This window comes from Mchenga conophoros, linkage group LG23 (genome assembly GCF_057382185.1).
Source record: "Mchenga conophoros isolate Kocher_MC1m ecotype Shallow Benthic linkage group LG23, M_conophoros_male_GT1.1, whole genome shotgun sequence".
NCBI lineage: Eukaryota > Metazoa > Chordata > Actinopteri > Cichliformes > Cichlidae > Mchenga > Mchenga conophoros.
In genome coordinates, this window is record NC_140547.1 from 44,658,762 (window position 1) to 44,681,973 (window position 23,212).

Below are 23,212 nucleotides of genomic sequence, written 5' to 3' on the forward strand. Positions count from 1 at the left end.
CGCCTCCCCTGCAGCGGCGCTGCAGACCACGCCCCGCCACACACATTAACCAGGTAAAATACATATTTAGGCAGAATTTTGCAAATATCTATTTTTCATCTTTCAGCAGCATAGAGCTTTTTTTCCAATTGTTTTTTAAAAGTCAGGTCAAGGCTCCAAAAGCCCAAAGGAGATATAAGGGTGGCGGCTCACAGCAGCTTTTGTTTGCTACATCATTTTAGTTCAGCTGGGTGTCTTTCCTTTGGTTATATTTCTTTAAGAGTTCAAATGTGTTCATTACATAAATAACATGTAATTTTCTCTGTAGCACTTCATGGATTTCATAAGCAACACACCTTAGTTGTTCACACAAAGCATAAAGGTAAAAAACAGTATATACAGTGTTATCTTCATTCTAGATGTCAAAAAGTATTTGTGGCTCCCAGTGTTTTCTTTTGCGTGGAAACTGGCTCCAAATGGCTCTTTGGGTCCTGAAGGTTGCTGACCCCTGACCTAATGGTATATTTTTTTTAGCTGGATCGTTCTATAAAAACATGAATCAAATCTGAGAAAAGTTTCCACCTGACCTGTTGAATGTTATTGAAGCCAGAAGTTTGCCTTCATACTGTGTTTCTTGCATGCCTTTTGTGGTGTACTAATTGATGTGAAATGAATGCAATGTGGTTGTGTTTGCAGAGGTCAGAGGTCACAGTCTCCAGCATCCAGCTGTGTGTCTGTGAGGAGTGACTCGTCCAAAGAAATAGATCCTCCACACTTCAGTCATGAACCTGCAGCAATAATGTAAGAACACTACTAACTTTATTAGTCATTTCAACATAACCATGACAGAATCATTGATCTGTGATTGGTTCAAACTGTTTGATCTGAGTTTGATTTTTATTGACTTGTTTTCTTGCTAAGATCTGAACTCTGTAAGTTTAAGTGAAGTCAGTGCAGCAGAATCAGAGAGAAGAGCTGAGAACAAACTGAGTTCATTCAGAGACAGAAAAAACCGCTGATGATTGGCTGACCTGTCAGCGTTATGAGGCAGACACAATATCACAGAGGGATCAGCTGATCATATGGCTGTCAGAGAGAACTGATCAGTTATTGATGTTTGTGTTTGCAGAGGTCAGAGGTCACAGTCTCCAGCATCCAGCTGTGTGTCTGTGAGGAGTGACTGGTCCAGAAACACACCTCTATATTTCAGTCATGAACCTGCAGCAACAATGTTCTTCAATCATGGAGCTCAGCTGACCATGTAAGAGAGCTGCTGACTCAGAGTTCAAAGGTTGTTTCTATAAATGTTCTGCCAGTGACATCATAAATGATTCCTAATGGTGGTCCGGGTACGATAATGCTAGTATCAATCGTAGTAGTGATGCAATCCAAGGTAATGATTTCTTCTCTGTTGCTGTGAACGTCTCTGCAGCCGTCTGTACTCTAATCTGAGACAACTATTACTGACAGAAACCATCACATCATCCAGTTTGTGTGTTTGCAGCTGCTTAAAAGATTTTAAACAGAGATTAATCAGTAATTCATGTGATGTGTTTGTGTTTGCAGAGGTCAGAGGTCACAGTCTCCAGCATCCAGCTGTGTGTCTGTGAGGAGTGACTGCTCCAAAGACATACTTCCTCCACTCTTCAGTGATGAACCTGCAGCAACAATGTTCTTCAATCATGGAGCTCAGCTGACCATGTAAGAGAGCTGCTGACTCATTTACGGGTGTTTGAAATTCTGTGACCACTTTGTAATTTTAGTTTATATTTTTAAAGTGTTTTTATTTGTAGTTGCCTGTATTTTTATTACACTGTGTGTAACGTGGTGGTTTGTGCTGTTTGGGATCGTTTTGGTGTATTTGTGTCAGAACATCAGATAAATGATTTCATCACATTTTAAAAGAAAGTATCAGGATAATAATCTGAACTGAGTCATCAGAAATAGAAAGATGGTCTCAACAGGCCACTGAGCTGATCTCCAAAGAAATGCAGAAGATTGAAGAGTCCGAGGCTGTTTATTTGTCACAGGCATCGTCATACACGTACAACACAGTGAAATGTGCTGAGCTGCTCCTGTGACTGGACAAAACATTAGAAACAATCATTAAATGAAATAATGAAACATTGTGCAGATGTAATGTTAAAGTGCTTTGTGCCACATTAGCACAGCATGTACTGACAGAGCAGTGCAAGCAGAACAAAGCAAATGAGCAAAGTGATGTAAACAGAGTAACTGAACAGAGTGAGCAGAGTAATATCAGCAGTAATGAAGCAGCAGGATCAGTGTAGCAGCGTGTGACGTCATAATGAATCAGGTATGATCTGAAATATGACAGTGAGACAAGAACATGATGTAAGGTCCTGTTGAAACCCTGATGGTGATGCTATGAGGGGAGCATGTTCTGATTTAGGACTTGGATGGTCTGAGGATAGAAGCTCCTCTCTGTTTGTGTCCTGATGGTGCAGAAGCTTCTGCCTGATTGTAGAAGGAGCTGAAGCCAGCATCATCCCAGAGGTGAAGCTCCTCTGTGTGCAGACCTGAGGTCAGATTCCTCCAGGCTGATGTTCAGGATCTACAGAAACGTGTGGTTGTAGTTATTGCTGCACTGTGTGCTGACAGCAGATACTCAGAACAAAGCGCTGCACACGTGTTCTTTACAAACATCTGTACATATAAAATATGGATCATGGCAGTGAATGAACACGTTTCTGTCATTTGTTTCATTGGCTTCTTTTTTCTGCCTGTGTTCATGTGATTAATGTCTAACACATAAACAGGTTTGTAATCAAACATCACATCATCAGGGAGGCATCATGAAACAAAGTTACTGCTGGAGGCTGAACTCAATTTGGTGGCAATGTTCAAAAATATCACTCAGATCATTTCAAAGCTTTTAGTTCTTCTTCTTCACTTCTGTAAAACAATAGAAAGAAAATCAGAACCCAGAAGTTCACTTCCTGATGACTGAACTCTTTCAAAATAAAGCTGAAAGCTCTGAATGTGACACCGCTGCTCCACAACAGTTTTTAGAGGAGGTCAAAGGTCAGTTGAAAGTGATGGATCCCAAACTTCCAGTACATCCAGTGAAGGACATAATCAGCTCTGTGATGAAGGCTTTTACTGTGGAGTTTGTAGGCTGATCACTCTGTGTTTAATAAGACAGGCAGGAACAGCAAAGGAAACTTGGATTCTGAACTCAAACACAAGTTTCTCCACTTTGACTTTTCTCTGTGACCATCAGAGCTTCTGCACAGTGTCATCAAATCTGGATGTTTGTCACTGACAGTCAATGATTTTAGTGATAAAGAAATGTGTTCACAGAGGGAGGAAGAGGAAGAGGAGTGGTGTCTGTGAGGAGGAGCAGCTGTCCTGCTGTGCTTTGTGTCAGGACGTCCTGAAGGATCCAGTCTCTACCAGCTGTGGACACTGGTTCTGCAGACAGTGCATCTCCTCATACTGGGACCAGTCTGCTTCATCAGGAGACTGGTCCTGTCCCCAGTGTGGAGAAAGATCCAGAAGCAGAGCTGGACTGCAGACAGCCAGTCAGAGCAGCTGTGTACAAAGTAAGACTGAACATCTGTCTGCTGATGGACTCATTTCTGAAAACTGGACTTCTTGTTGTTGTTCAGACATTGAAGAGTTTTCTTTCTGTTTTTCTTTCTTTCAGCAGATGTTGGTCTGCAGGAGGTTTTAGATGAACATAAGATCAGTCTGAGGAGGAGATGTGAACGTGTGACTGAAGGAAGTGATGAAACAGGAAGTAGAACCCTCCTCAACAGGATCTACACTGAGCTCTACATCACAGAGGGACAGAGTGAAGAGGTTCATAGCCAACATGAGGTGAGGCAGCTGGAGACAGCTTCCAAGATGGACGCCCTCCATGACACTCCAATCAGGTGCCAGGACATCTTTAAAGCCTTACCTGACCAACAGAGACCCATCAGAGTGGTTCTGACCAACGGCGTGGCTGGTGTTGGAAAAACCTTCTCAGTGCAGAAGTTCACTCTGGACTGGGCAGAGGGCTTGGAGAACCAACATGTCAGTGTGGTGGTTCTGCTTTCATTCAGGGAGCTGAACCTGATCAGAGAGGAGCAGTACAGTCTTCTGGAGCTGCTCCATGTTTTCCATCCAACATTACAGAAGGTCACAGCAGAGAAGCTGGCTGTCTCTCAGCTTTTGTTCATCTTTGACGGCCTGGATGAAAGCAGACTTTCATTGGATTTCACCAACAGGAAGCTGCTGTCTGATGTCACACAGAAGTCATCAGTCAGCCAGCTGCTGACAAACCTCATCCAGGGGAATCTGCTTCCCTCGGCTCTCGTCTGGATAACTTCCCGACCTGCAGCGGCCAATCAGATCCCTCCTACATGTGTTGACAGGCTAACAGAAGTACGAGGCTTCACTGACGCCCAGAAGGAGGAGTACTTCAGGAGGAGATTCAGTGATGAAGAGCTGTCCAGCAGAATCATCTCCCACATGAAGACATCCAGGAGCCTCCACATCATGTGTAGAATCCCAGTCTTCTGCTGGATCACTGCTACAGTTCTGGAGCACATGTTGACTACAGAGCAGAGAGGAGAGCTGCCCAAGACCCTGACTGACATGTACTCACACTTCCTGCTGGTTCAGACAAAGAGGAAGAAGAACAAGTACCACGAGGGACATGAGACGAGTCCACAGGAGCTGACGGAGGCTGACAGGGAAGTTCTTCTGAAGCTGGGGAGGCTGGCGTTTGAACATCTGGAGAAAGGAAACATCATGTTCTACCAAGAAGACCTGGAGCAGTGTGGTCTGGATGTGACAGAGGCCTCGGTGTACTCAGGAGTTTGTACAGAGATCTTCAAAAGAGAGTGTGTGATCTTCCAGAAACCAGTCTACTGCTTTGTTCATCTGAGCATCCAGGAGTTTCTGGCTGCAGTCTACATGTTCCACTGTTTCACCAACAGGAAGTCAGAGGTGCTGAAGGACTTCTTGGGAAAAAAATACAACGAGTCATCTCTGGATGATTTCCTTAAACGAGCCATGGAGAAATCCCTCCAGAGTAAAAATGGCCACATGGACCTGTTTGTCCGCTTCCTTCATGGCCTCTGTCTGGAGTCCAACCAGAGACTCTTAGGAGGTCTGCTGGGTCAGACAGAGAACAGTCCAGAAACCATCCAGAGAGTCATCAAGAACCTGAAGAATAACAAGAAGTTTAATTCCTGTCCTGACAGAAACATCAACATCTTCCACTGTCTGATGGAGATGAACGACCTCTCAGTACATCAGGAGATCCAAGAGTTCCTGAAGTCAAAGAAAAGGTCAAAGGACCTCTCTATGATCCACTGCTCAGCTCTGGCCTTCATGCTGCAGATGTCAGAGGAGGTTCTGGATGAGTTTGACCTGCAGAAGTACAAAGCATCAAAGGAGGGACGACTGAGACTGATTCCAGCTGTGAGGAACTGCAGAAAGGCTCGGTGAGTCCAGATGTGATCATTACATCATTGATCAGTGTCGGTTAAGAGTTTAATCTTTAAATTAAAAACACAGTCCTTGGTTATAAAGTGCTTTACAAACACCAACATTACGGCTAACAGCTGGATTCTCCTGTTTCAGTGCAGCTAGCCAAACAACAAAGAGCCACTTGCTGCTAAAGACAGAGTGAAAGTGGACGGTATATCCTCCATTCTTCATGTAAAACACATGCAATGAATTGTAATGCACCATCTGTGTTTCCCTTCATGCAGTTTTCTCTTTATGGTAGACTTGGATATTTAAATGTTTACCTCCTGGAGAGTCTTGTTCACTTGATTAGTTTTTGTGAAGGGGATTCTCCTCACCCCGTCTCCAAGGGAGACACCAGCTACCCTTCAGAGAAAATGTATTTGCCCCACTGGTAACCATGATCTGGTTCTTCCAGTCACTGCCCACAGCTCGTGACCATAGGTGAGGGCAGGGACGTAGATCGACCGGTAAATTTAGAGCTTCGCTGTCACGCTCAGCTCTCTCTCTTCACCACGACAGACCAGTACAGCGTCCACCTCACTGTTACCGCAGCAACAGTCTGTCTGTTGATTCCTGCTCCCCTCCCCCTTCTTTACTCAACCCTGAGATACTCAGACTCCTCCACCTGGGGCAGGAACTTGTCTCTGAGCCAGAGTGGGCACTCCACCCTTTCCCAGCTGAGGACCATGGCCTCAGATGCTGATCCTCATTCACACGGCTTCACACTCTGCTGAGAACAGCTCCACTGTGAGCTGGAGGCCATCACCTGATGAAGCCAACAGAACCACATCCTCTGTGAAAACAGAGACGAGACTCTGACACCACACAAGTGGAATATAAGGTCAGAGGTCAGCTAATACCTAATATGGTAATCCTGAGCTAACAGGAAAGGGAAATGCAGTGAAGAAATGGATTTTCAAATGAGGAGTGGAATCACCATTTTAAATGTACAAAGTAAATCTTTGATTTTATTTTTTAAAAGATTTTAAAATCATTTTAAAAATTGGAATTCAAAAATGTTTTTTAAAATGAAATAAATGTACTCATGTTTTATTGCACAATTTATTAATGAAGCATGAAATGTATTTTGATGTGTTTTGACTCTTCTGATCCTCCATTATATTGAGATTGTATAGAAGTTTTCAACATTTGCAGATTTAGGATTATACTGTACACTATTATTAGCATAGTATGTAACACATGGGGACACTAAAGCAGTCGCGCCAGAATGTCCTCTAAAAAGAAAGCTTCTTTAAAATACAAGCGAGTCAGACACCGAGGGCACAGAGATGAAGCAGGTCTGATCAGGAACAGTTTATTACTGGGCCAGGGAGCACAAATAAAAACACCCTTAAAATGTACGTGATACAAGGTTGTCAATTTAGTAAAACTAAATAAAACAATCCTAGAACCCGTAAAACTACCATTTTCTATATTCACTAACAAACCCCTGCTATAATTATGCCACATGTTCATTATGGGTCCATCAGCAGGCCAGGAATTCCGGCTTTAGAGCAGAGTCCACGCCAGCCCCGTCTTCGGCAGACAAGCAAGAGCCTCCCATCTTGTCCTTCCACTGGCCCATCATATCCCAGCCCAGCTTGCGTTCTGCACCCGAATCCATCATGCGACCACCGCCACAGCTCCCCTTGTCCTCCCAGTGTCCTGTAAAATAACAGATAGTAAACCTGCTGCCAATCACACGCGTTGTCTCCTACTGTTGCCGTTCCATGAGGTCAGGACTGGGTCGCCGTGTCACGCTGGCCATCTAGCATTAGCCTTCCAGTCTTGGGCTTCTCTCCTTCAGTGCTCAGCTAGCCTGCTTTTAAAAGGTCTTTACACAGCTGACACACCCATGCCTCAGCAGGTGGTCCCTATCAGCTAATTTGTCCCATGTGTAGCCAGTCCACAGTGGATTAAAAACTGTGTCACATAAAACACTAAAGCCCATGCAATAGAAACAGAATAAAACAATGCAAATAAAACGTCACTCATAAATAAACACTAAAAATCTGAATAAAAACAATATACAAGATAAATACAAATTTCCACTGTGTGACATCCCCCCATATTTTAACTGTGACAGTCCCTGTCACAACATTCAGGTGTTCTGTCCAGGAGGGTGGCTGAACAACACTTGGCCTTGCTGGCTACTGTGTCTCTGGTAGTCCCTTCTTTACACATAACACATGAAACATCAGCAATAATCTGCTACCAACGAGTTCCTTTGAATGCATCCTAGAAAAGTTACAGCATAGGTGAGTTATACAGTCCAATTGCCACATCCAGGTAACCTGCTGTTCTTCCATTTCGTGACCACATAGCATAGCTAATGTATGGGATTATCAGAACACTGACTCCTCTCAGCTCAGCTCCTCTGATATCCCTTGTGGATGAACACTACTCATGAATACTCACGTGGCAATAAAACGTCTTTTCTGTACACCCCTTGCTCACAACCCTCAACAAGGGTAGCTGATTTAAACACTTAGCATTCTATCATCTATATCTGTACCCCAGGTACTGAACACTGCTCCCAAACTTGTATCCTGTCGACAAACGCCAAAATTATGTAGCCGCTAAGACTGGTGGACCTAAATCTTCACCTCCAAGTCCGTTCACATACAAGAGGAAGGGGAGCAAGCGGGTCAGCGCTCAGGGCACAGAAACTAAGCTGGCTTTGAACACACACCATTTATTTCCATAAAAAACACAGCCAGAATCACAAATACAAGTTAAAATCCCCCGTATACAATAAAAAGAGTGTTCTCAATGCGCTAAAAACCCTGCCGGCAGAAATAACTATACACTATTAAAACAAAGCTAAAAAAATGTTTTCCATATGCTAAAATTACCCTCCCACAGTCCCATAATCCCACAGTACAGCCACACGCGGGCGAATGTGCCTTATCTGAAACAGGAGAGGAATTTCTCTTCCGGGATGGAAACCACGCCGGCCAGAAGAACAAGGAGGGGGCTCCTGTCGCAGACCTGTCTCCTGACAGCGCGTCGCCGCACAGTCTCGCCCCACTCCACACCTGCACACGGCCTCCCTCGTAGCACCGTCAGATGCAGGCAGAGGGGCATCCCTGCCCTGTTGTGAATTGAGGGCCATCGCCACCCACTGTTGCTGTTCCTGCAGTTGGGACTGGATCGCCGAACGACTCGCGGCGCCCCACAGTCAGGCAGCAGTTCCTTCAACACACGTGCGGGCTTACACGCGTTCCTTTTTCTCCTGCTCACCTTTCGTGCGTCGCTCCTCTTGTCTCTGCGCTCACCATCCCCTTTAACAGGTCAATCTGGCAGCTGATAGGCCACCTTGGGGAACGCCCCCATCTGTTTAGTCCTCAGTGGATTAAAGGAATATGGTACAACAACATTAACACACATAATATAAGTATGAGGATAAAACCATGCAATATAAATATCACAATAAAATCATGCAAATAAAATCAACACTATGTACCAATACACAGATTGATAAAACATAAAAACACAAATTTCCACTGTGTGACAAGTATACTACTATACTAATAACAGTGTATAGTATACTATTGTACTATACACTATTATTAACATAGTATATTTTAACAGGGAATCTTGATCCTGTTACATTTGACTTCTGTTGAGCTTCTTGAATTGTCACCTTCAGTTCCTTTCCTTTACTCTTCCAGTGTCTTTGGTTTAAATGTATTTACCCTGATAACTGCATATGAAACAGTTGACCTCTTTTCACTCACTATTATCTGTTTGCCATAAAAGTGTTGGTGATGTGTTGGGAGAATCATTATTTTCAGTCTCTTCTTATAAACATAGTGAGGCAAAGATGTGGGTCGTGGTCCCTGATAATCAGATGTGTCTGTGTTCTGTTACATGTGACGTTAGAGAGGTTTTAGTGGAGATAAAAACAGGACCAACATCACTCGTGACTGCTTTCCTGTCTTCACAGTGTGTTTACTGTTGGAGCTCGTCCTCCTGTTGCATCTGTCACAGCTGTTACGCTCCTCTGTGACTCCTCCTCTGTCTGCTGTCACACTGCAGGAGTTTTTGGTCATGGCGTGTGAATAACTGCCGAGGTCGGCTAGGACGACGCCACCACTTGTTGTCAGACCCTGTCACGCTGTCTGGTGTCATCTTTAGCCGAGGTTATTAAGAACTTCAAAATGAAACCAGTCTCTGTTTTCAGTCTCCGCCCTCTTTTGCAGCTTTGAGCCAGGTTGTAACACCTGTTAAAGTCACCACCTGTTGTGACCGGGGAGTGAGATGAGTGTGAGAAAGATGAAAACAACGTCTCATTCTGACTAGTTACTGGGAACTGATGTGTGATGATGCAATAACAAAGATGACTGTTTCTATGATTTTCTGTTTTATTAATTGTTTTTATTGATGATAAGGACAGGCAGAGGAGATTGGATGGATTTACTTTGTTTTATTATTTTGCACTGAAATGGAGTCCAGTGTACAGTCCTTGGCATTGCACATATGTTTTAGCTGAGACTGTAGTGGGCACTCTTTAAATGTCGGGTCAGTTTGTCACGTTAGAGCCTATTTGTGCCTGTTAGTGCTGACGATGACTTCAGACCGAGCTGACTGAGGGGTCTAAGCTCATGATGCCACCAGCAACACCCGGGTCATGCTGCAGAGTTTTCAAACCCCGCTGACACTCGACATAATTTACTCAGGTTATATCAGGTGATCTAAGAAAGGCCGCTTAGAAAGAAAAGCGAGTGCACTGCTTTAAGTTTCTTGAAGATGTTTAATCTGAACATTCAGCTTCTTCACTTCTAAAACCAAAAAGTGGAGAGTCCCAGATTTTAATCCTAGTGGGAGTGTCCCTTAAGAGGGTCGCTGACCAACTATTGATCATGTGGCTCATCACATGAGCCAAGCTGTGAAAAAGGGTGTGGGTGATTATCAGCAGAGGTTTCGAGAGATGAAACGTCTTCAAGAAACTTAAAGAAGTCACTTTTCTTTCCAGGCTCCTTAGATTACCATGACTGTATGATGAGAACCTGCACAGACATATCAGGTGAAGGTTTCAGTGTTTTGGTTCAGTTTAATGTAAAAATGGAGATGAAACACATATAAAGGCTGGTTTACACCACTGAGCCCTGCTCTAAAACACTGACACAGATCTGTCTGTGAAGCTGGCTTTAACAAATAAGAGCTTAAAGTTTTAAAAACGTGTTTAGCGCCAAACTGTCCACTTTACTGTCTGTAGCAGGAAGTGGCTGTTTGGCACTGAAACGGGAGAATCCAGCTGTTAGCCGTGATGTTGTGTTTGTAAAGCTCTTCATAAACGAGGACTGTGGAGGAGGAGAGCCTGTGTGAGTCAGGTGGTTCACCGGCCGAGTGTATCAGCGGCAGAAACAGCTGATCAGCGCCGTTTTATGCAGTAAAATAATCTTTCTGTTCCCAAACACATCCACACAGTTTGCAACATAACAGCCCACTACATGCACATCTCACCGCAAACATGCATAAACCTGAACATAAAATATGTCCTGTACCTGTGTGATCTCTTTAAGTAACTCACAGAATATCAACACTAACGCCACAAGTTTGTTGGTATTTTAACATTTTAACCATTGATTTTGAATTAAAACCAACAGTTAATATATTTTTACACCTGAGGAAAGAGCAGCAGAAATATTAGGACAGATAAATCGTTCTGTCTTCAGTCTCCATGAACAGCATCAACATCCTCTGGTGAAATTTCTCTTTCCTCCTTAAAATATATTAAATGTCAGTTTAATTCCAAATTAATGGTTAAAACATGTATGTCACATATGAACATCAGGAAATAAAGAAAAGTGACTGATTCAGTTCCATATATGCTCCAGGGAGGCGTTAAGGTTCATTAAAATTGTTCAGTTATTAAACTTTAATCTGAGCCGAGCTGACTTCCTCAGGAACAAATAAACACCGAGATAAACTTCACCTTACAGATATAATCTAAATGAATCATATCCAATCTCAGAGAGTTGACAGTCAGCTGTGTGCTGGGAGACATGTTTGTCTGCAGTGTACGAGCTCTGACCGCTCCCCAAAAATGTCGGAGTGAATATATTAATATTAAAAGTGTAGCTGGTGACACAGAAACAGAGGATTTAAGAAGTTTAAGTGTAGGTCGGGTCCACACATGTCCAAACACCTGTGCGTAGTCCTGCTTGTTACTCAGAAACGAACACTAATAAAATGGCCATAAGGCCAAAGCAATGGTTTTGACTGGTGTTGACCCCGCCCCCACCCTGAGTGTGGATGCTGAGAGAAGGGCCAGCTGTGAATATGAGGCTGTGGGAGCAGATGGAGAGAGAGTATGTCGGGGTATCCCAGTACAAGCTTTACTGGGGTCAGAAATTAGACAGACTCCAGTTCCTTTGTTTGATTTATCTAGTTTGATGTTAGGAAAGAGATTCATGAGATGGAAAAACCTTCCAGTCTACTGAGATTCAGAAATGATTTGTACACATGGAAACTCCCTGAGTGGGAACAAAGAGTGTCCTGTCAGGAAGAGCATTTGGAATATGGATGTTGAGGATGTGTCAGTGCCTGAAATCCTGCTGCTGTTCTGAACCATAGTTTCTGATCTGAAGGTCAAACAGAGTCATGATGGTTGTTTCTATTTGTCCCTTTTTAGTTTAGTTCCCCTGAAATCAGATGTGATATCAGCAGCTCTGAGTTCATTCATCATTATTGTCCAGTGATGACATTTCTGCTCCGTTTGGTGACAGTCAGCAGATTTTTCCTGCGTGTGGACGTGAACAGTCGTACCTGACAGCAGCAGGTAGCAAACAGAGATCGTCTTTCCAGCTGGAACTCTTCACTGAGCTGAGCTCATTCAAAATGTTCTAGATTCAAGACAGGAAACAGTCCACATGTGTGTCTTCACTCTGACTCTGGATCAGATCTCACTGACAGACTGTGGACATTATGGAAGCCTAAATGTGACACCATCTTCCTCCTTCATCTGCAGATTAAAGCCAAACAAAGATTCTCATTAAAAGTCTGCAGGTCTGAGAGAGACTCAATCGTTTTGTCATGTCAAACACAGTAAGAGGAGCTGAAGCACAGATGTGAAGAGCAGATGTTCATCAGATTATGACCTCACTCTGTTTTGTCTTCATATACATTCAGTCAGTGTTTATAATGCAGACTTTCTGCTTTTATAATAACATATTTTATATTTTCTGTAATCTCAGACTGGCTGACTGTGGACTCTCAGAGACTCACTGTGAAGTTGTGGCCTCGGCCCTGAAGTCCATCCCCTCCCATCTGACAGAGCTGGACATTAGTAACAACGAGCTGCAGGATTCAGCAGTGAAGCTTCTGTGTGCTGGACTGGAGAGTCCAAACTGTCGACTGGAGACTCTGAGGTGAGTTCACTGACTGCAGCTGTTGTTGTGTTTCTATATTTCAGGCTGCAGAGACTTTGAGCTTGTGTGGAAACAGACAGAGAAAAGAAAGACATGAATGTCAAAGCTAATAAAGGTGAAGTTAGGAGCTGTGATGATGTTCATGTATCAGAAGCTGATCGGGCTGCTACAGAGACGACCCACACAGCTGCTGTGGTGAGGTTTGTGTTAAAGCAGAGGAACACAGGCCCAAACATGACAGCAAAGCAGGATTCAGGCTCTGTGAGAGGATTTCAAACAGAAGCTGGAGAAGAGAAAGGACTACAGAAAGAAGGCAGCTGAGACCAGTCCAAGTGTTTCCATGGAGCCCAGTCTAACATTCATTTATACACTAAGGTACAGAAGTGAACGGGAAAATGAATCCATAGTTTCAAATGTAGAAACAGTTCTCAGTTCATTTACAGAGTTTAATACAGTTCATGAGGAAATGTTCAAAACAGCAGCTGAGAAGAAATCTGCTTCACAAAGTTGGATCCAATTCCAGTAGTTTGTGATGCACTTGAACGCAGCGTGAGCAGTTCACTGCCTAACCCCACAGAGACTGTCAGTCTTGACTTTTCTTTATTTCTATTGGCTGTCAGTGAGATTTCAGAGCAATCAGAGACTGTGGGTCTGTGTATGAAGTATAATTCATGTGCAGTTGTTGAAGTTGTAGAATGAGAAATGGCAGTTTGGGGTATTTCCTGCTTTCATTGTCCTGCTTGTGCTGATGAAAATGTTTATTGACGTGTGAATTCATTCTTCAACGCTCGATTCTGCCTGAACAACGTGAAAACTTTGCTTTTCTTTGTGTAACACAATTCAACGCACTGAAGCATCGACTTCTTTCATTATTACGCAACAGCAGACTGGTGGCTAATAAACAGTGAATGATGCAGAAACAGATGTTTGAAGCTGTTCTTGGAGTACACTGAGAGAGAGAGAGAGCTGTGCAGGCAGGAACAGCCAAAGTCAGAGAGAATTCATGAGCATATTGATCAAACGTGAAGCAGAGTTTGGATCTTCTTTTGCTGCTGCTTCACTCAGTTTTGGTTGGAGACAGATGAAACCTGCAGCTTCAGGATCTGTGAGCTGTCCACTTTCAGCCCCGACGGCGTGTCCGTGTACGTGCCGTGGAGTGAACGATCCACGCTCTGTGTTTCCATCTTTGTGTGTTTAGCTGCTCTCATTTACTGTTTTAGCTGTTTGCTGCTTGTTGAAATAGTTTGTGAGCTTTAACCTGAGATTCTGGCAAAATACATTTATATTAAACATCGATTCAGGATTGAATGAATCAACATCGTTTTATTCAAATTAAAACCATTTAAATGGGAACATGAATTTTTTACAGCCGCCTCTAATGCTGGGTAATGTCAGCTGGTCCATGTGCAGCTGGCTGTGAGGCTCAGGGAGCGTCTACAAAGTGCAACACTGAAAGAACATCATCCATAAATATTGAGTAAGAACTGGACTCTCATACAGCAAGACTCAAATGCCTTTAAACATCAGCTTATCCTGCTGATCCAAGTCCAACACTGAGTTTGTAAAAACATGTTTGTCAATCATTTTGTTTGGTTTCTGAGGAAAATGATTCAATAAGTTGCTGCTAATACACAACATTTCATCATATTTCCTCATAACCCTCTTTTGTCTGACCATTTGATCCCATTTGAATTTGCAATAAAGGATCCACAGAGTTTGGTGACAATAATGACAGTAGATGTTTGTGTGAAAGTGCTGGAAGCAAATGAGTGTGTGATGTTCTTTCAGTGTTGCACTTTGTAGACGCTCCCTGAGCACTGGTCTCACAGCCAGCTGCACATAGAGACCAGTGTTGTTAGTCCAGGTCAGAAGATGACTTGTTGGAATGAAAATGAGCTTGTAGTTTGTCTGCTTTAATAATGTGACTGGAAAAAGGTGTTGGACTTCAAATATGTCCATTTCTGTCACACTTCACCTTTAAAAGTGAAGCCATGTGGTTCCTGGAAGGAAAAACACGACTTTTTCAAGTCTTTGTCCTGTTTTTATGAGAAATGTACAACTTTAATGTTCATCTTTTTTTTTTTTAACTCAATTTTTATTATAATTTACAACATTACAACTTGTACTTGTCAGTGTTCACAAGTAGGACAGTTACAGGAACCGCAATGCAGAAATCTAGATTAAAATAAGAACTGCAATTAGGAAGCACAAAACAAAACTGGGAAGCAAAACAAAACCCAAGCAAACAAACAAACAAACAGACAACAACAACAACAAAAACAAAACAAAACAAAAACTTTATGTAATGTTAAATAACATGTGACAAACTTAGCCGTAAATGGACAAAACGAAACAGACCTATGCTAAATTATTGAAACAGTAAAGCATGTATGGGTCGCCAACGCTCAGTAAACAATTCTCTCTGAATCCGCAGAGCAGATGTTGTTTCCTCCATCTGGTAAATTTCTCTTGCTTTATCAATCCACATATTATATGAAGGTGGGTCAAGATTCAGCCATTTAATAGTGATACACTTTAGTGCTGCTGTAAGATTCTTAAGAGATACGTTTTATTGTTTCCCGAAAAACCCTTTGGTAAGACTCCTAAAAGGGCTAACTGTTGGTCTTTGTTAATGGTTGTTGGAAAACTGTACTGAGAACTTTAAATATGTCATTCCAAAGTGAGCAGATTTTTGGGCATGACCAGAATATATGTGAGTGGGTTCCTAAAGAAGTACCACAATTTCGCCAGCAGGTGTCAGGATTTGTAGGCTTCATTTTGGCAATTATCTCTGGGGTTCTAAAATATCTCATGACCACCTTCCATTTAAATTCTCTCCACAGCCCAGAATCAGTAACCAGGTGGGCTTCACCGAACACCTCTTCCCAGGTGTCCTCTGAGATTTGAGTGCCAGTCTCAGCTTCCCACCTTGCCTTAATATCCAAAGTTGCATTTGTATTGAAACTCATAAATGTGTTATAAAAATGACTGATTAATTTTGGGGAGGAATTACTTTGAAATGTTTTTAGAAATATTTCCTCAATGGGTGAGGGCTCCAAAACTTGCCTCCATTCTTTATGTTTTGTCAAAAAGCTTCTTAGCTGCAGAAATCTAAAAAAGTCAGAAGAAGGAAGCCGAAACTGACCTCAACTGTTCAAATGAGCTCAGGTGCCCATTCCTCACAACATGACAAAGTTTATGAAGCCCGCTATGTGACCATGCTCTGAAGCCAGAGTCTTCCACAACAGGAGAAAAACCCTGCAGGGAGGAGAGGCTTGATAACAATGAAATTTCTTTTGGAAGACCAAATGATTGTTTGATTCTACGCCAAATCTTTAGTGTGACCCTCGTCCGTTCCCCCATATGCACATTTTTAATTGAAATGTTAGAACAAAGCAGGGATTCCAATGATCTTTCGCACATTGTCTTCTCAATGTTTAGCCACTGAGTTTCAGACAAATCCCGCACCCATACAGTCAGGGGTCTCATGAGCTGCCCAGAAATAATATTTCAGGTTTGGAACAGCCAATCCCCCCTGCAGCTTTGACAGTTTTAATGTTTGGAACTTGATCCTTGGGCGTTTGCTTTGCCATATAAATTTGGAAAAAAGTTTATCTAAATTATCAAATGTAGAGTTGGGAATGTTAATAGGCAGCATTTGAAAAAGGTCTAGAAGTCTTGGCAATACATTCATACGTATACTCTCGATCCGACCCAAGAAAGACAGAGGCAGGACTGTCCATCGCTCTAAATCTTTTTTTATTTTTGCAACTATAACTTCATAATTTACTTTAAACAAGTCTGATAATGAGTGAGGAATTTGAATTCCTAAATACTTGATACCTTCGTTTGGCCATTTAAAGCCACATCGCTCCTTGAATGTTAGTGAAATGTTTCCTCCTATATCCATTGCCAATGTTTTGTTAATATTAACTTTGTAAGCAGAGAGGTAAACGTATGTACTAATAATTTCTTTTAAATGAGGTAAACTGACTGCAGGATTTGAAATGTATAAAAGTACATCGTCTGCATAGATGGACAATTTATGCTGTTCTCCATTAATTGAAAGGCCCTGAATTTCATGTTCTTCTCTAATCAACTGCGCCAGAGGCTCAATACTTATATCGAACAGCAGGGGCGACAGTGGGCATCCTTGTCTACACCCACGTTCCAGTGGAAATCTGGCTGATATTGTTCCATTTACCCGTACAGCCGCCATTGGGTTGGAATAAAGAATCTGTATCCTCTTAATTAAGTTTGGCCCAAATTTGAATCTTTCAAGTGTATGGCACAAGTACTGCCAGGAAACCCTGTCGAATGCTTTTTGCGCATCAAGAGACAGAATCATTGTTTCTTCTTGTTTGGTCTTGTACAAGGACATTAAGTTCAACAATCTACGAACATTGTCCCCATGGTGCCTTCCTGCAATGAACCCCGTTTGATCTGGATTTATAACCTGTGTAATAATTTTACTAACTCTTTTGGCTAAAATCGTGGTGAGAATGCGTGAATCAGTATTAAGTAATGAGATTGGCCTGTATGATTGACAGTTTGTGGGGTCCTTGCCCTCTTTATGGATTACGACAATTGTAGCATCGTTCCAGGACGACGCCATAGTCCCAGTCTCCAGAGCGCAGTGGTAAGCTTTCAGTGATAAGGGTGCGACTTTGTCTTTAAGTTTTTTATAGAATTTGTTAATAAAACCATCAGGGCCAGGACTGTTTTTAGTTTTAAGGTTTGAAATCACCTGTAAAATTTCTTGTTCTCAAATTGGTTCATCTAACTCCTTTGCTACAGACTCTGACAGTGTTTTTAAATTGATCTTTTCTAAGAAATCAGACAGTGTATTGTTATCTTTACATGTATCTGAATTTTTATATAATGGCTTGAAAAATTGGCAAAACAACTGGTTTAGTAATCAGGGTTTGATCTGACTTCAACTTTTGGACCATATTACAAGTTTGCTGTTTCCTGAGTCTTATTGCCAGCAATCTACTAGCCCTACTACCCTGTTCATAGTACTTTTGTTTAATGAATCTTAAATTGCCCTCAATTTTCTCGTTTATTAAACTATTAAGCTCACTACGTAACATTTTAAGATCGGAAAGCAAATTGGCTGTCTGTGCTTTTTTGTGTTGTTGCTCTAGGTGTTTTATTTTGGCCTCCAATTCACACCGCCTAGCCTCTTTTCTTTTTTTCCCGGCACTTGCAAATTATATTATGCGACCTCTAATGTATGCCTTGGTGCAATCCCAGAGGGTTAAAGGCGATATTTTCGGAGTTGTGTTCAACTCCAAGTAAGTATTTAGTTCAGTATGTATGAACTCACAAAACTGCCAGTCATTTAGGAGTGAGGCATTTAATCGCCAGACTTTAATGTTCTTGATGCTCCTGTACCATCTCTCTGTCATCCTCCTCGCTCCCTCTTTCCACTCACAGTCTTTGTGCATCATTAACACTCACATGAGGAAAACCAAAGTTTTACTGGGCAGAAGATGATCATCAGTGACGCTGTCTTTAAGATACTCTTGTTAGAAATGTACGACTTTAATGTGAAACATTCAGAGTTTTTTCTCTTGTTGTGTTTGTTTGAAGCTGCTTCCTGTTGGCTTCAGCTGTTTGGAGTTTCCATTTTCTAAACTTCTACATTCTGAACCTTCTTCATCTCTGAACAGATGATGAAACACTGAATGATTTCAAGCACTTTGTCTAATAAACTTACATCTTTCATTCTCTATACAGATTGAAGGGCTGTGGTTTGTCAGATATTGGCCTTGAATATCTGGCAGCAGCACTGAAGTCCAACCCCTCGTATCCCACAGAGGTGGACCTGAGTGGAACCTACAGCAACCTGAAGGATTCAGGAGTGAAGCATCTGTGTGGTTTCCTGGAGAGTCCACGATGTCGATTTGAAACTCTGAGGTCAGTCAGCATGTTTTAGTTGTGCTGAGATGAATATGATGTGAAAGTTGTGCTGACACTAAACTGCAGACATCAGGCTGATATTATACTGATCCACACTGAGGATCTTCATGGTAAAGTCTGTTTTCTTCTTCTCTGGTTTAGTCCATTGACTGCAGCAGAACAATGTTCACATTTCAAACAGTGATACTCAACGTATGGCCCGCGGCCCACACGCGGCCTGCCCACCTTTCCTGATTCAGAGAGAGGGGACCCTGATTAACTGTGTAGCTTCTTCCTCACAGTTCTAAGTATCAGACACAACAATGAATAATCCACAGCTGACTGTCTTTAGCAGGTCAAAGGTCACGGCACACAGCAGACAGTCAGAAATATTCTAACTCTGATCATTTATCAGTTGTGACACTGTGAGACTTGATCAGAGGTGTGATCATCACAGCAGAGGCCTTTGTGTCAAAGTCACTGAGGATCAAACAGAAACACATGAAGCAGATTTTCCTCTTCTGGCTTTTTATAGCAGATAACCTTCAAAATATTCTGCAGTCGATCAAAAACTGAAGCAAACCATGAAGCAACATGTGAACATGAGCTGATGCTGCTGAAGTGAAGCAAAGTTACAGAGGTTTGATTACAGACACAGCTGAGAGTTTGTAATCTGTCATCATTTTAAAAAGTTTCCATGGAACAGCAGAAATGAGGCTTTACTGTCAGAGGCCGACAGCACTGAACACAACAGCAGACTGGTGGCTAATAAACAGTGAATGATGCAGAAACAGATGTTTGAAGCTGTTCTTGGAGTACACTGAGAGAGAGAGAGCTGTGCAGGCAGGAACAGCCAAAGTCAGAGAGAATTCATGAGCATATTGATCAAACGTGAAGCAGAGTTTGGATCTTCTTTTGCTGCTGCTTCACTCAGTTTTGGTTGGAGACAGATGAAACCTGCAGCTTCAGGATCTGTGAGCTGTCCACTTTCAGCCCCGACGGCGTGTCCGTGTACGTGCCGTCGAGTGAACGATCCATGCTCTGTGTTTCCATCTTTGTGTGTTTAGCTGCTCTCATTTACTGTTTTATCTGTTTGCTGCTTGTTGAAATAGTTTGTGAGCTTTAACCTGAGATTCTGGCAAAATACATTTATATTAAACATCGATTCAGGATTGAATGAATCAACGTCGTTTTATTCAAATTAAAACCATTTAAACGGGAACATGAATTTTTTACAGCCGCCTCTAATGCTGGGTAATGTCAGCTGGTCCATGTGCAGCTGGCTGTGAGGCTCAGGGAGCGTCTACAAAGTGCAACACTGAAAGAACATCATCCATAAATATTGAGTAAGAACTGGACTCTCATACAGCGAGACTCAAATGCCTTTAAACATCAGCTTATCCTGCTGATCCAAGTTCAACACTGAGTTTGTAAAAACATGTTTGTCAATCATTTTGTTTGGTTTCTGAGGAAAAAGATTCAATAACTTGCTGCTAATACACAACATTTCATCATATTTCCTCATAACCCTCTTTTGTCTGACCATTTGATCCCATTTGAATTTGCAATAAAGGATCCACAGAGTTTGGTGACAATAATGACAGTAGATGTTTGTGTGAAAGTGCTGGAAGCAAATGAGTGTGTGATGTTCTTTCAGTGTTGCACTTTGTAGACGCTCCCTGAGCACTGGTCTCACAGCCAGCTGCACATAGAGACCAGTGTTGTTAGTCCAGGTCAGAAGATGACTTGTTGGAATGAAAATGAGCTTGTAGTTTGTCTGCTTTAATAATGTGACTGGAAAAAGGTGTTGGACTTCAAATATGTCCATTTCTGTCACACTTCACCTTTAAAAGTGAAGCCATGTGGTTCCTGGAAGGAAAAACACGACTTTTTCAAGTCTTTGTCCTGTTTTTATGAGAAATGTACGACTTTAATGTGAAACATTCAGAGTTTTTTCTCTTGTTGTGTTTGTTTGAAGCTGCTTCCTGTTGGCTTCAGCTGTTTGGAGTTTCCATTTTCTAAACTTCTACATTCTGAACCTTCTTCAGCTCTGAACAGATGATGAAACACTGAATGATTTCAAGCACTTTGTCTAATAAACTTACATCTTTCATTCTTTATACAGATTGAAGAGCTGTGATTTGTCAGAGATCAGCTGTGATTATCTGGCAGCAGCACTGAAGTCCAACCCCTCCCATCTGAGAGAGCTGGACCTGAGTAATGACTCCTCCTCTTCTTCAACTAAGAACAAGCTGCAGGATCCAGGAGTGAAGCATCTGTGTGGTTTCCTGGAGAGTCCAGGATGTAAACTTGAAACTCTGAGGTCAGTCAGCATGTTTTAGTTGTGCTGAGATGAATATGATGTGAAAGTTGTGCTGACACTAAACTGCAGACATCAGGCTGATATTATACTGATCCACACTGAGGATCTTCATGGTAAAGTCTGTTTTCTTCTTCTCTGGTTTAGTCCATTGACTGCAGCAGAACAATGTTCACATTTCAAACAGTGATACTCAACGTATGGCCCGCGGCCCACACGCGGCCTGCCCACCTTTCCTGATTCAGAGAGAGGGGACCCTGATTAACTGTGTAGCTTCTTCCTCACAGTTCTAAGTATCAGACACAACAATGAATAATCCACAGCTGACTGTCTTTAGCAGGTCAAAGGTCACGGCACACAGCAGACAGTCAGAAATATTCTAACTCTGATCATTTATCAGTTGTGACACTGTGAGACTTGATCAGAGGTGTGATCATCACAGCAGAGGCCTTTGTGTCAAAGTCCCTGAGGATCAAACAGAAACACATGAAGCAGATTTTCCTCTTCTGGCTTTTTATAGCAGATAACCTTCAAAATATTCTGCAGTTGATCAAAAACTGAAGCAAACCATGAAGCAACATGTGAACATGAGCTGATGCTGCTGAAGTGAAGCAAAGTTACAGAGGTTTGATTACAGACACAGCTGAGAGTTTGTAATCTGTCATCATTTTAAAAAGTTTCCATGGAACAGCAGAAATGAGGCTTTACTGTCAGAGGCCGACAGCACTGAACACAACAGCAGACTGGTGGCTAATAAACAGTGAATGATGCAGAAACAGATGTTTGAAGCTGTTCTTGGAGTACACTGAGAGAGAGAGAGCTGTGCAGGCAGGAACAGCCAAAGTCAGAGAGAATTCATGAGCATATTGATCAAACGTGAAGCAGAGTTTGGATCTTCTTTTGCTGCTGCTTCACTCAGTTTTGGTTGGAGACAGATGAAACCTGCAGCTTCAGGATCTGTGAGCTGTCCACTTTCAGCCCCGACGGCGTGTCCGTGTACGTGCCGTGGAGTGAACGATCCACGCTCTGTGTTTCCATCTTTGTGTGTTTAGCTGCTCTCATTTACTGTTTTAGCTGTTTGCTGCTTGTTGAAATAGTTTGTGAGCTTTAACCTGAGATTCTGGCAAAATACATTTATATTAAACATCGATTCAGGATTGAATGAATCAACATCGTTTTATTCAAATTAAAACCATTTAAATGGGAACATGAATTTTTTACAGCCGCCTCTAATGCTGGGTAATGTCAGCTGGTCCATGTGCAGCTGGCTGTGAGGCTCAGGGAGCGTCTACAAAGTGCAACACTGAAAGAACATCATCCATAAATATTGAGTAAGAACTGGACTCTCATACAGCAAGACTCAAATGCCTTTAAACATCAGCTTATCCTGCTGATCCAAGTCCAACACTGAGTTTGTAAAAACATGTTTGTCAATCATTTTGTTTGGTTTCTGAGGAAAATGATTCAATAAGTTGCTGCTAATACACAACATTTCATCATATTTCCTCATAACCCTCTTTTGTCTGACCATTTGATCCCATTTGAATTTGCAATAAAGGATCCACAGAGTTTGGTGACAATAATGACAGTAGATGTTTGTGTGAAAGTGCTGGAAGCAAATGAGTGTGTGATGTTCTTTCAGTGTTGCACTTTGTAGACGCTCCCTGAGCACTGGTCTCACAGCCAGCTGCACATAGAGACCAGTGTTGTTAGTCCAGGTCAGAAGATGACTTGTTGGAATGAAAATGAGCTTGTAGTTTGTCTGCTTTAATAATGTGACTGGAAAAAGGTGTTGGACTTCAAATATGTCCATTTCTGTCACACTTCACCTTTAAAAGTGAAGCCATGTGGTTCCTGGAAGGAAAAACACGACTTTTTCAAGTCTTTGTCCTGTTTTTATGAGAAATGTACGACTTTAATGTGAAACATTCAGAGTTTTTTCTCTTGTTGTGTTTGTTTGAAGCTGCTTCCTGTTGGCTTCAGCTGTTTGGAGTTTCCATTTTCTAAACTTCTACATTCTGAACCTTCTTCAGCTCTGAACAGATGATGAAACACTGAATGATTTCAAGCACTTTGTCTAATAAACTTACATCTTTCATTCTTTATACAGATTGATGGACTGTGGTTTGTCAGATATTGGCCTTGA

The 23,212-nt window shown here is 42.1% G+C and overlaps 1 protein-coding gene across 2 annotated transcripts; it reads left to right on the top strand.

Moving 5' to 3' along the window:
• The first annotated feature begins 652 nt into the window (after positions 1 to 652).
• Positions 653 to 12,846, top strand: LOC146548094 (protein NLRC3-like). 2 transcript variants are annotated; one of them, XM_085266183.1, is made up of 5 exons: positions 653 to 677; positions 1,548 to 1,680; positions 3,304 to 3,545; positions 3,650 to 5,438; positions 5,578 to 5,679. In XM_085266183.1, the coding sequence occupies exons 1-5, from the start codon at positions 653 to 655 to the stop codon at positions 5,624 to 5,626; spliced, it is 2,238 nt and encodes a 745-aa protein (XP_085122309.1). In that variant the 3' UTR covers positions 5,627 to 5,679. The 2 variants fall into 2 exon arrangements, with proteins under 2 accessions (XP_085122309.1, XP_085122308.1); XM_085266182.1 differs by lacking the exons at positions 653 to 677; positions 1,548 to 1,680; positions 5,578 to 5,679 and adding an exon at positions 12,669 to 12,846 and having other exon boundaries at positions 3,272 to 3,545.
• The last annotated feature ends 10,366 nt before the right edge of the window (positions 12,847 to 23,212 follow it).

What these genes read in the sequence shown, in the direction of transcription:
- LOC146548094 (XM_085266182.1), top strand. Translation starts at nt 3,272, where the DNA reads ATGATTTTAGTGATAAAGAAATGTGTTCACAGAGGGAGGAAGAGGAAG. An exon ending in TCAGAGCAGCTGTGTACAAA is followed by an intron (nt 3,546 to 3,649) that starts GTAAGACTGAAC and finishes TCTTTCTTTCAG; the next exon opens with CAGATGTTGGTCTGCAGGAG. An exon ending in AGGAACTGCAGAAAGGCTCG is followed by an intron (nt 5,439 to 12,668) that starts GTGAGTCCAGAT and finishes CTGTAATCTCAG; the next exon opens with ACTGGCTGACTGTGGACTCT.